The following is a 12,071-nucleotide window of genomic DNA, read 5'->3' on the forward strand; positions in this document are numbered from 1 at the left end:
AACAGCTCTCTTGCCCTCGCTTCTGGGAGCCTCAAACATGCATGTCACAGACTGATTCTGCAATTCCTGGGAAACCTGTTCCTTTGGATCCAAATGCAGTGTGAGAGGACAGGACAGGACAGGTCATTGCTTGTCAAGATGATTCCCACTTGGCTCCAGCCTGGACTCCACGGCACACCCACCATGCCAGCCATCCCAGGCAGTTTTCTCAGCTCCAGAAGAATTACACTACTTCTCTGCCCAAAACCCTCCAATGGCTCTTCTGTCCCCACAGGATAAAGCCCACATAGCGGAAGCCAGTGTTCTAGACCCTTCTGCAGTGCTGGTTTCCAGTGCTTTCAAGTGAGGCCTCCCGTGTCTCTGCAGCTTGGGTTTGACCTAGTTTTGCTATGAAGGGTATTCAGAGAAGGAACAACAGCGGGTAGACAATGTGGGCCCAAGGGAGGTTTTTGTTTGTTTGTTTTTTGTTTTCCGAGACAAAATCTCACTCTGTCCCCCAGGCTGGAGTGCAGCGGCACGATCTCCACTCACTGCAACCTCTGCCTCCTGGGTTCAAGCAATTCTCCTGCCTCAGCCTCCCAAGTAGCTGGGATTACAGGCCCTGGCCACCTCGCCCAGCTAATTTTTGTATTTTTAGTAGGGACACGGTTTCGCCATGTTGGCCAGGCTGGTCTCCAACTCCTGACCTCAGGTGATCCGCCCACCTCGGCCTCCCAAAGTTTTGGGATTACAGGCGTGAGCCACCGTGCCCAGCAGAGGATTTTAAGTTAGGAGATAGTAGAGCATGTCTCCATGCTATTAGAAATGAATAGTGGGCAACGCTAATGATGCAGGAGGAAAAGAGACAGAGACACACAACGGCGAGAGCAGAGGCTTGGAGAAGGTGAGAGGGCACGAAATGCTGAGATGCTGAGCCCAAAACAAGCAGCAGCCTCTGGTGGGCACCGGGCCATGCCGTCACTCTGGCCGGTGGGCGCGAGGCCATGCTGTCACTCTGGCTGGAGAGCTGGCTGTGTGCAGACACACAGTGGAGTCAGCAGTGGAAAGGATGGCACTGCCCTCTGTCCTGTACCAAGATACACTCGTCTGGCTCAGATACCAAGCTCACTGTTTACTGCCTTGCCCAGTGCTGTTGAGACAGTGTGCAACTAGACAGCCTTGTGCCGGAGTCTTAATGTGGACACCTCATTATTTATAAGCCACTTAACCTCTCAGAACCTCAAGGTCCTTGACTCCAAAATAGAGAACTGATTGATGTGGGAAAGGCTTCTTCAATCCTAATGATACATGCTGCTTCCAGGTCCACTGTGAAAATTAAAAGGGATAACAGCCTTAAAGCTGCTACCAGAAAGTGACTGTAAAATAAATGTGATCTTGAAGACAAGCACATCCTCCTGGTCTGAAAATAATAAAGTAAAAATAACTATCAAATAGTACCTAATGTCTCAGATATTATGCTAATAAGCACTTAATTATATCATTTACTTTCATCTTAACCACACCCTATGAAATCAGTATTAACCTCGTTTTATAGATGAGGAAACTAAAATTAAAACCGCACAGGCCAGGCGCGTGGCTCACGCCTGTCATCCCAGCACTTTGGGAGGCTGAGGTGGGCGGATCACCTGAGGTCAGGAGTTCGAGACCAGCCTGACCAACGTGGAGAAACCCCATCTCTAATGGAAAAAAAAAAAACCAAAAAACACAACATTAGCCGGGCGTGGTGGCGCATCCCTGCAATCCCAGCTATTCTGGAGGCTGAGGCAGGAGAATTGCTTGAATCCGGGTGGCAGAGGTTGTGGTGAGCCAAGATTGCCCCATTGCACTCCGCCCTGGGCAACAAGAGCAAAACTCTGTCTCAACAAAAAAAAAAAAAAAAAAAAAAAAAGAAGACTGCATAGGGAGGAAATGGGAAAGCTGGTAAACTCAGTAATGTCCAACCCCAAAGGTAACACTTTTATTCATAACACCGTACATTCCACCTTGTTAGCGTGCAATATAGACTCATACATGACAATCCACAGAGGAAAACCCAAGCAAATGTGAAGTGTCATCAAGAATCAAATGCTATCGTGGTAGGTTTGTTCAGCGTTTGCTAACCTCTATTAAAGCCCATAGCATCTAGTTCAGGGTCTGATAACCTGAAGAAGCAGTTTCCTAAACAAATGCTTAGGAAATGGCTGCTGAATGAATCAATCAACCAATATTTGAAGAAACACAAAATAATCTGTTTCACTCTGGCTTTTTAACCATATGCATGTATTATTCTGATAAAAACTGAAAAAAACCACCTATTCCCCTTTTTCCTACATATCCACCACTGCCATTTCTTCCATAGATCAACACAATTTTCCCCGGCCGCCCTGTCACACTTACCCACTTGTTTTTGTGGTTGACATGGGCACCGTTGGTTGCCAGGAAAAGAGCTGCTGCCTCGTTTCCTGCTCCAGCTGCCCGCTGTAGTAAACAGTTTCCTAGAAGAAAATGAGCATGCTGATTCTTCTGTTTGCATCAAAATGCAGTCACGCTGCACAACACTCTGCTCTTCCCTGCCACCCTATGACTGGCAAGCCCACGCCAGACAGTAGGCCCACGCCAGAGAGCAGGTATCATTTAAGTCCACAAAGGTACTCTTTGTATGTGGACAAAGAGGCTAGGGAACGCCCCGGGCTGGAGCATCCACACAGGTACTCTGTACGTGGGCATAGAGGCTAGAGAACGCCCCGGGCTGGGAACATCCAATTCCTCCCTGGGATTCCCACTAGCCACTGCCCAGGACCGGAGGGAAGTTCTGTCTCCTTGCTGAGGGTGGGTTAGAGCAAGGTTTCTCAACGGTGGTGCTACTGACATTTTGAACAGGATAAATTATTTGTTGTGGGGTCTGTTCTGCACATTGTACAATGTTCCGCAGCATCCTCTGAACTTAAGACAATTAGAAACGTCTATAGATGTTGGCCAGGTGTGGTGGCTCACAGCTGTCATCCCAGCACTTCTGGAGGCCGAGGCAGGCGGATTACTTGATGCCAGTAGTTTGAGATCAGCCTGGCCAACATGGTGAAAACCTGTCTCTACTAAAAATACAAAAATTAGCCAGGCGTGGTGGTGCACACCTGTAATCCCAGCTACTTGGGAGGCTGAGACACAGGAACTGCTTGAATCTACGAGGCAGAGGTTGCAGTGAGCCAAGATCGCGCCACTGCACTCCAGCCTGGGTGACAGAACAAGACTCTGTCTCAAAGAAAAAAAAAAAAAGAAATGTCTACAGATGTTGACAAATGTTCTCAGGCAGTAAAGGCAGGATTGTGCCTGGCTGAAAACCACTTGGCTGGATGACCATTTTGAAAACATTTTAAGTCCTATTAGAAAATGTCCCTTAAATACTTCAGTTTTATTCCTAATGCTTTAAATATGTTTGTTCTTGGCTTAGAAATATTTTCCTTAGCACTGTCACTCTTTTCTAAATAAAAACCTTGGAAAGAAAAAAAATGAGGTTTTTTTTCTCTCTAAATGGTTTTAGCCCTAAAACAGTGTTTCTCAGCCTTTTAAAATCCATTTCCAAAAATGAACAAACTCTCTCATGTCAACAGCTATACTATTTGAAATTCTAAATAAACTAAACACCAGGACTGAAAACAAGATAAAGAACTGTGACAGCCGGGCACAGTGGCTCAATGCTTGTCATCCCAGCACTTTGGGAGGCTGAGGTGGGTGGATAATTTGAGGTCAGGAGTTCGAGACAAGCCTGGCCAATATGGTGAAACCCTGTCTCTACTAAAAATATAAAAATTAGCCAGGCCTGGTGGCACATGCCTGTAATCTCAGCTACTCAGGAGGCTGAGGCAGGAGAATCACTTGAACCCGGGAGGCGGAGGTTGCAGTGAGCCGAGATAGTCCCACCGCACTCCAGCCTGGGCAACAGAGCGAGACTGTCTCAAAACGAACAAACAAAAAGAAATGGGACAAAGTACTACTTTGCTTTCATACCATGTTTTTCCTTATCCCTCAGAGACAGGAATCCAACTCCTAGTTGATGGTTGCTCTAATCTGGAGACTCTTAGTTGATGGTTAATCTGGAGAGTCCTAGTTGATGGTTACTCTAATCTGGAGAGTCCTAGTTGATGGTTACTCTCATCTGGAGACTCCTAGTTGATGGTTAATCCGGAGACTCCGAATTCCATGTTCATGCCTGCAGTCATTCCACTGTACACAAGACTTAAATTCTATACCTCCCAATAGAACAAAAATAACCCATGACTGCCAAAACATCACTAAACCGTTAAAAGCGAGTGGATGAATTGGCTGGTCTGGGTGCAGTGGTGTTTACAACTCATCAAAACCAGTTACAGATTTCTTTGTTCCTTCTTCACTCCCACTGCTTCACCTGACTAGCCTTAAAATTAAAAACAAAAAATTAAAAAATTAAAAAAACTAGTGGACTAAGATTACACGTGAAATGAAAAATGAAACCTATCAACAGAAAAAACAATCCTGAGCCTGTCTAGACTTAACAATTAAAACTATATAATGTAAAATTGACAGAACCTGCAAGAAAAATGGATAAAACCATAACCAATGAAAAATTTTGATATACCTCTCAGAAACTGACAGATCAAGCAGTCCAAAAGTTAATAAGAATATGTAAGATTTGAACAGCATAATGAACAAGGCTGATTTAATGCACATAGAGAATGCTGCATCCTACAATTAAAGAATGCATATTCTTTTCAAGCACATGTCAGACTTTTATAAAAACTAGTTCTGTAACAGTCTAGCATTCAAGCCTTTTTTTTGTTTTTTAAGAGAGAGGATCTTGCTCTGTCACCCAGGCTGGAGTACAGTGGAGTGATCATAGCTCACTGCAGCCTCCAACTCCTGGCCTCAAGCAATCCTCCCACATCAGCCTCCTGAGTAGCTCAGAGTATAGGCATGAGCCACCACTCGACTCTTTTCTTTTATTTTTTTTTGAGATACAGTTTTCACTCTTGTCACCCAGGCTGGAGTACAACGCACGATCTTGGCTCACTGCAACCTCCGCTTCCTGGGTTCAAGCGATTCTTCCGCCTCAACCTCCTGAGTAGCTGGGATTACAGGCATCGCCATCATGACTGGCTAATTTTTGTATTTTAGTAGAGACGGGGTTTCACCATGTTGGCCAGGATGGTCTCGAACTCCTGACTTCAGGTGATCTGCCTGCCTCGGCCTCCCAAAGTGCTGGGATTACAGGCGTGAGCCACTGCGCCTGGCTGACCTTTATTTTTTTATTTTATTTTAATTAATTAATTTACTTATTTTTGAGACGGAGTCTTGCTCTGTTGCCCAGGCTGGAGTGCAGTGACGTGATCTTGGCTCACTGCAACCTCTGTCTCCTGGGTTCAAGCAATTCTCCTACGTCAGCCTCCTGAGTAGCTGAGATTACAGTGCATGCCACCATGCCCAGCTATTTTTGCATTTTTAGTAGAGACAGGCTTTCACCACGTTGGCCTGGCTGATCTGGAACTGCTGACGTCAGGTGATCCACTGGCCTCAGCCTCCCAAAGTGCTAGGATTACAGGTGTGAGCTACCATGCTTTGGGATTACAGGCATGAGCTACCACGCCCGGCCTTATCTTTTTTTTTTTTTTTTTTTTTTGAGACAGAGTTTTGGTCTCCTCACCCAGGCTGGAGTGCAATGGCACAATCTCGGCTCACTGCAACCTCTGCCTCCCAGTTTCAAGCGATTCTCTGGCCTCTCCTGAGTAGCTGGGATTACAGGAGCCCACCACCATGCCCAGCTGATAATTTGTTTTTTTTAGTAGAGACAGGTTTCAGTCTCTAAAGGGGCCACCCTGGTCTCAAACTACTGACCTCAGGTGATCCACCCACCTTGGCCTCCCAAAGTGCTGGGATTACAGGTGTGAGCCACCGTGCCCGGCCAACCTTTAATTATTCACTTCTTTCGGGAAAGGGCTGTTTTAATATCCATCTTTTTTTTTTTTTTTTTGGTCAACTCTTCCTGTGTGAGTGACACCTACCCATGTTTTATGCATTGCTAGTACTCAATACTGAATTACACCAAATCCCTCTCCTTAAAATATCCCTGTTATTTTATTTAGTCAGATCAAGGAAATACATTAAAACAGTGTTCTCAAAGTGTAGTCTAATATGGTAAATACTGAAGTTATAACCCACCTAAAGAAAAGCTCTCTGGGGTACAATTTTTAAGACGGTCAAAGGAATTCTTGAGTCCAAAGAGTCTGGGAGTTGCCGCATTAAATAAATGGAAATTTCAGTTTCAGGGACTTGATGCTGCTCAACTGTCTGAAGCACACGATTTTTAAAAATGACAACCCAGGCTTTTACTGTATTTAAAATTAAGTACAAAATAATTATCCTCATAGTATGCCGTTCAGTTTCTAAATTTGGGGTGAAAGCATTTACACGCCATTTCCTGGTGCCTGCAGACCCCAGCGTCGCCCCTTTGGGAGGCATGTGCTTTACCTGTCGCCGTGTCAGGTGCGTCTGTGTGGCTGCCGCGCTGGATGAGTCTGGCTGCAAAGCTGTTCTCATCAAATGAAGTCCCATTTACCACGGGGACATCTTCGAAGGGGTTCACAGATTGGTCAGAAGACACTGTGATATGCTGCACTGCCAGCCACAGAGCCGTGCTGCCCTCGTGGTCTTTGAGTTCTAAATCTAGTCTGAAAAGCAGAAGCGATGTCAACAGCACATACAATCTTTTTGAGACACTCTATACTGACAACAACCTCGTTCTTTCTCTTTATCCTTTTTGAATGACACATTTTTTAGCTCACTTTAACTTCTTAATATATGCAACACTAAAGATGTTTAAAAAGAATGATTTTCCACTCACAATCCCCCCCTCACAACCGCCTTCTCACTTGTGCACATCTCCCTACGTACTGTTTACACTGCAGCAGCTGACTGAACACATGTTCATTCCTGGCCATGATGGACACGTGTAAAGGAGTCCTGCAGGATCAAAAAGAAGAGGGGTCAGTTCAGGATGGGCCTGTTCAGGACGACTCACGGCAAGAGGCAACCAGAATCCCAGGCAGAATCATCACCCACAAGAAATCCCACATTTCTACAAGGCTTCTAAAACCATGACCCAGTATCAAAACCTGAAAACGGATCTGCTTATATGTGACTATTATTCAGTGGCCAACATGGACAAGAATCAGCTCAAGGAAGCGAGCTCAAATATCCCCCAACTCAATCCCGACCCCTTCCTGAAAGCACAGACAGGATTTTCTTGACAACAGCAGTTTCTGCCACAGGTGTGCAGGTTTTCCCTCATCTCTTCTCCATCAATTCTGAAAAGAAACTCTCCCCCATAATTTTCTGTTCTTCTCAAACACACTCAGAGCAGCAACAGGAAAGGACCGATGAAAGCTGCATTTAACCCCTTTCACTGCTGTCATTTAGCACCCGGGAGCCCTGCAGGAGACCAGCACTATAGAGCTCACACTCACACGCACACACACACACAGCGAGTCAGGGCCTGCAGGAGACCAGCACTGCAGAGCTAACACACACACACACACACACACACACACACACACACTGCGAGTCAGGGCCCAAGACTGCATCTACCCCCACCCCTCCCAAACACACACAGCGAGTCAGGGCCCCCCCCCCCACACTGTGAGTCAGGGCCCAAGGCTGCATCTACCACACACACACACACACACACAGACACACACAGCGAATCAAGGCCCAAGGCTGCACCTACACACACACACTGCGAGTCAGGGTCCAAGGCTGCATCTACCCCCCCACCGCCCCCCAACACACACACACACACACACACACACACAGCGAGTCAGGGCCCAAGGCTGCACCTACCCCCCCGCCCCCACAAAAAACACACACTGCAAGTCAGGGCCCAAGGCTGCATCTAACACACACACACACACTGCGAGTCAGGGCCCAAGGCTGCATGTAACACACACACACACACACAGCGAGTCAGGGCCCAAGGCTGCATCTAACACACACACACACACACACACACACACACACACACACACACACACACACACACACACACACACACACACACACACACACACACACACACACACACACACACACACACACACACACACACACACACACAGCGAGTTTATTGCTGTTGGAGGAAAAAAATAAAAGAATCAACAGCAGAGAAATGGATGCAATTATTTTAGGAAATAAGGTAATTATCACATGATATTGAGATTTCATGAAGCTACATCTTATTTACATACTTATCTATCACATAAATACATTCTCCTATCTGACAACCAAACTTCACAAAAAATCTTTTCTTTTTTGAGAGGTTTTTCAAAGGTATAAAATACTGAGAATGTTCTAATGACAAGCGGGTCCCAACTGTGGTCAGTGATTCAGGTGACTTAACTGTCCCTTCACAGCCCCTCATACCACTGTCCCAAGACAAGCAGCCTTTTCTCAGATCCTACCACAAGGAATCCTCAACTAAGTATTTCTGGAAAGGGGCAAAATGAACACAGTAAACACTGTTAAATATGCAAAGGGCTGTGCTAAGGACAAAGGTAGCAAGCTGTGCAGATAAAGTGGGAGTGTTTACGAGAAGGTAAAATTGGATTTAATATAGAGAATTTTCTAACAATTAGAATTTTCTAACAATTAGACCTCAATAGTTCTTCAAACTATCCAAGCAACTCTAAGAAATGCTACAAGGTTTCCTTGGAGGCACTGGACTAGATGACCACTCTGGTTCCTTCAAACATGAAGATACAAATTGCTTAAAAGCTCGAAGACGCTCATGCCCATAATCCCAGCACTTTGGGAGACCGAGGTGGGCAGATCGCTTGAGCTCAGGAGTTCGAGGCCAGCCTGGACAACATGGCAAAACCCTGTCTCCACCAAAATACAAAAATCAGCCAGGTGGGGTGGCATGTGCCTGTAGTCTCACCTACTCAGGAGGCTGAGGTGAGAGGATCACCTGTGCCCAGGAGGTAGAGGCTGCAGTGAGCCAAGATCACACCACTGCGCTCCAGCCTGGGCGACAGAGTGAGATGCTGACACAATTAAAAACAAACAACACACACACAAAAAAAACCTCGAAGACTTCAGTCACCCAGGATAGAAATATTTTCCCCAAATGCCTCTGGTTTTAGTAGTGACACTACTACTACACATCAATGTCTGTGACTTTAATAAAAATAAGACTGAATAATGCCAAACTAAAGAACATGAACTCCCCGTATGCCAATTACATGCTACTGTAAGATAATCTTCTGAGAACAGCTAAGAGCACAGTGTCTGCTCCCCAGCTTACCTCCCCTTGCTGTCCCGCATGTTGGGGTTGGCACCGGCCTGCAGAAGGGCCTCTGCAATCTGCGCCATCTCAGACATCACATCTGCTGAGTGTTTCTTTGAACTGTACAAGGCCACAAGGTGCAATGGTGTCTCCTGGGCACCCAGTGTAGCAGCATTGACCAAGGCCCCATTCTTAATGAGGAAAGTGGCAGCAAAGAGATCTCCTTGAAAAGAAATAATAGAAGAAACAGTGTCAGGGCAAAGTATTCTGGCCAGTGCTTCCTCAAGAGGCAGCAGAAAATGACTGCAGACAAAGGAGAGCAATAACTAGATATGTCTGAAGGAACCTCTTGGGGCATCTGTAAGTGGAAACTCACCATTGAGATCATGGAGTTACAGACGAATTCAAAAGGCTTTGCTCAATTTTTGGTTACCTGTTATCACCTGTCCTGCCTCCTCACCTCAGTATCCTTTCACTGTTTAAGAATACTAGGCTGGGCCAGGCGCAGTGGCTCACGCCTGACGTCCCAACACTTTGGGAGGCCGAGGCGGGTGGATCACCTGGGGTCGGGAGTTCAAGACCAGCCTGACCAACATGGAAAAACCCCGTCTCTACTACAAATACAAAACTAGCCGGGCGTGGTGGTGCATGCCTGTAATCCCAGCTACTTGGGAGGCTGAGGCACGAGATTCGCTTGAACCTAGGGGGCGGAGGTTGCAGTGAGCTGAGACCGCACCATTGCACTCCAGCCTGGGGAATAAGAGCAAAACTCCATCTCAAAAACAAAACAAAACAAAACAAAAAACAGAATACTAGGCTTCTATTCTTCAAAGGCCTCTTTTGGTCATCTCTCAAAAGGGTTTCCAGGATCCCTTCCTACATAACTAAGCAACACCTACCCCCATTCTGCTGTACTTGCATACAGGTTCCTACTCAGAGTAATCCCATGTCTGTTTTTTTTTATTATTATAAAATTTATTTTCTTTTTAGATTTTTTTTTTTCAGACAGAGCCTTGCTCTGTCACCCAGGCTGGAGTGCCATGGCGCAATCTCAGCTCACTGCAACTACCGCCTCCGAAATTCAAGCAATTCTCATGTCTCAGCCTACCAACCAAGCAGCTGGGACTATAGGCGTGTGCCACCACACCTGGCTAATTTCTTGTATTTTAGTAGGGACGGGGTTTCACCATGATGTACAGGCTGGTCTCAAACTCCTGAGCTCAGGCAAACCACCTGCCTCGGCCTCCCAAAATGCTGGGATGACAGATGTGAGCCACCACGCCCAGCCTCTTTTTAGTTTTGTAATCTCATTATATACACATAACTGACTTAACAAGAAGTTTACAATGAAATATTTGAACAGAGTATCTGTACACATTACTATTTATAAAAATTTCACATGGTAAATAACCTTGTTGTGGAAACAAAATTTCTTTGTAAATCCCTTCCACTGACTTACCTCTTGGAGTACTACAGATAAGAGTCTACCTAGGACAATTTACAGATATCAAATTAAGACTGAATAACATCCCAGGGCTTTGGAAGGCCGAGGTGGGAGGATCGCTTGAGCCCAAGAGTTCAAGACCAGCCTGGCAACATGGGGAGACCCCATCTCCACAAAAAAAACGTAGCAAGGAGTGGTGACAACACCTGTGGTTCCAGCTACTCAGGAGGCTGAGGTGGGAGGACTGCTTGAGCCCCAGAGTTCGAGACTGCAGTGGGCTATGACTGTGCCACTGCACTCTAGCCTGGGTGACAGAGAGAGATCCTGACTCAACAAAGGCTGAATAACTTACAGAAAATCCATTCTTCTTCTTATGTTTTGAGACAAAGTCTCACCCCCATCACCCAGGCTGGTGCACTGGCACGATCACGGCTCACTGCAGACTCAACTTCTTGGCTCAGGGGATTCTCCTACCTCAGTCTCCTGAATAGCTGAGACTATAGGCACGCATGTCACCATGCCTGGCTTATTTTTTATATTTTCAGTAGAGATGGGGTTTCACCATGTTGCCCAGGCTGGTCTCCAATCCCTGGGCTGAAGGGATCCACCTGTCTCAGCCTCCCAAAGTGCTGAGATTACAGGCATGAGCCACTGTGTCTGGCCAAAATCCATTAACTTTAATAGTTTCATTTACCATCTTTGACTATTTATGCTCTGTAGGAGTGAAAAAAAACTACCTTGACATGTTGACAAAAGGCCAAGAATTAAGATGAAAATGTTAATGGTATACGTTTGTGAAAATACTTTGTCAGACACTAGTAAAGAGAAATTGACTCTAGATTGGTTCTACAAATACATGGTTAAACTCAGAACTAAGCAATCTGACAAGTGGCCATTTAGTGTTAAAAAACACTTGTGAAAAACCAGTTAAAGTATACTTGTCAAGTTAACTTGGAGGATGACAAGGATTAAGCAATTAAATTTGTTGTAAGATTAAAAGTTCAGTCTTTCTTGGATTTAGTTATATTTCACATTTAAAACATGCAAACACACTACATATATATAAAATTTATGTTTCTTAAGAAAACAAGGCAAGAATAGCAAAGCATCAGAAAACAGAAACCTGTTACAAAGGCTTGGGGCATCACGCCTTGCTGAGTGAAAGCAACTGCTCTCAGCCTCCAGGTGGCACCAACGAGCTCGTATCGGGAAAGTTGGGTTTTGGGGATTTTTTTTTTTTTTGAGACAGAGTCTCACTCTGTCACCCAGGCCGAAGTGCAAGCGGCATCATCACGGCTCACTGCAGCCTCAACTTTCAGGGCTCAGTTGATCCTCCCAGCT

At 45.6% G+C, this 12,071-nt stretch overlaps 2 protein-coding genes across 6 annotated transcripts in view; one reads left to right on the forward strand and one right to left on the reverse strand.

The window, feature by feature from the left end:
• LOC100447644 (neuferricin) overlaps window positions 1-1,544 on the forward strand; it is a 46,817-nt gene extending 45,273 nt beyond the window's left edge. The window contains exon 4 of the mRNA XM_054535382.2: window positions 501-1,544. Within this exon, the coding sequence (XP_054391357.1) occupies window positions 501-771 (271 nt within the window). The 3' untranslated portion in view covers window positions 772-1,544. The remainder of the gene's footprint in view (window positions 1-500) is intronic.
• Window positions 1-12,071, reverse strand: part of ANKFY1 (ankyrin repeat and FYVE domain containing 1) — a 99,573-nt gene that overhangs the window by 23,994 nt on the left and 63,508 nt on the right. For all 5 annotated transcript variants that reach the window (XM_063717958.1, XM_009251146.4, XM_002826859.5 and 2 more), the window contains 4 exons: window positions 9,305-9,509; window positions 6,901-6,969; window positions 6,478-6,677; window positions 2,377-2,474 (listed from right to left, as the gene is read on the reverse strand). In XM_063717958.1, the coding sequence (XP_063574028.1) occupies window positions 2,377-2,474; window positions 6,478-6,677; window positions 6,901-6,969; window positions 9,305-9,509 (572 nt within the window). The remainder of the gene's footprint in view (window positions 1-2,376; window positions 2,475-6,477; window positions 6,678-6,900; window positions 6,970-9,304; window positions 9,510-12,071) is intronic.

This window comes from Pongo abelii, chromosome 19 (genome assembly GCF_028885655.2).
Source record: "Pongo abelii isolate AG06213 chromosome 19, NHGRI_mPonAbe1-v2.0_pri, whole genome shotgun sequence".
Taxonomy (NCBI): Eukaryota; Metazoa; Chordata; class Mammalia; order Primates; family Hominidae; genus Pongo; species Pongo abelii.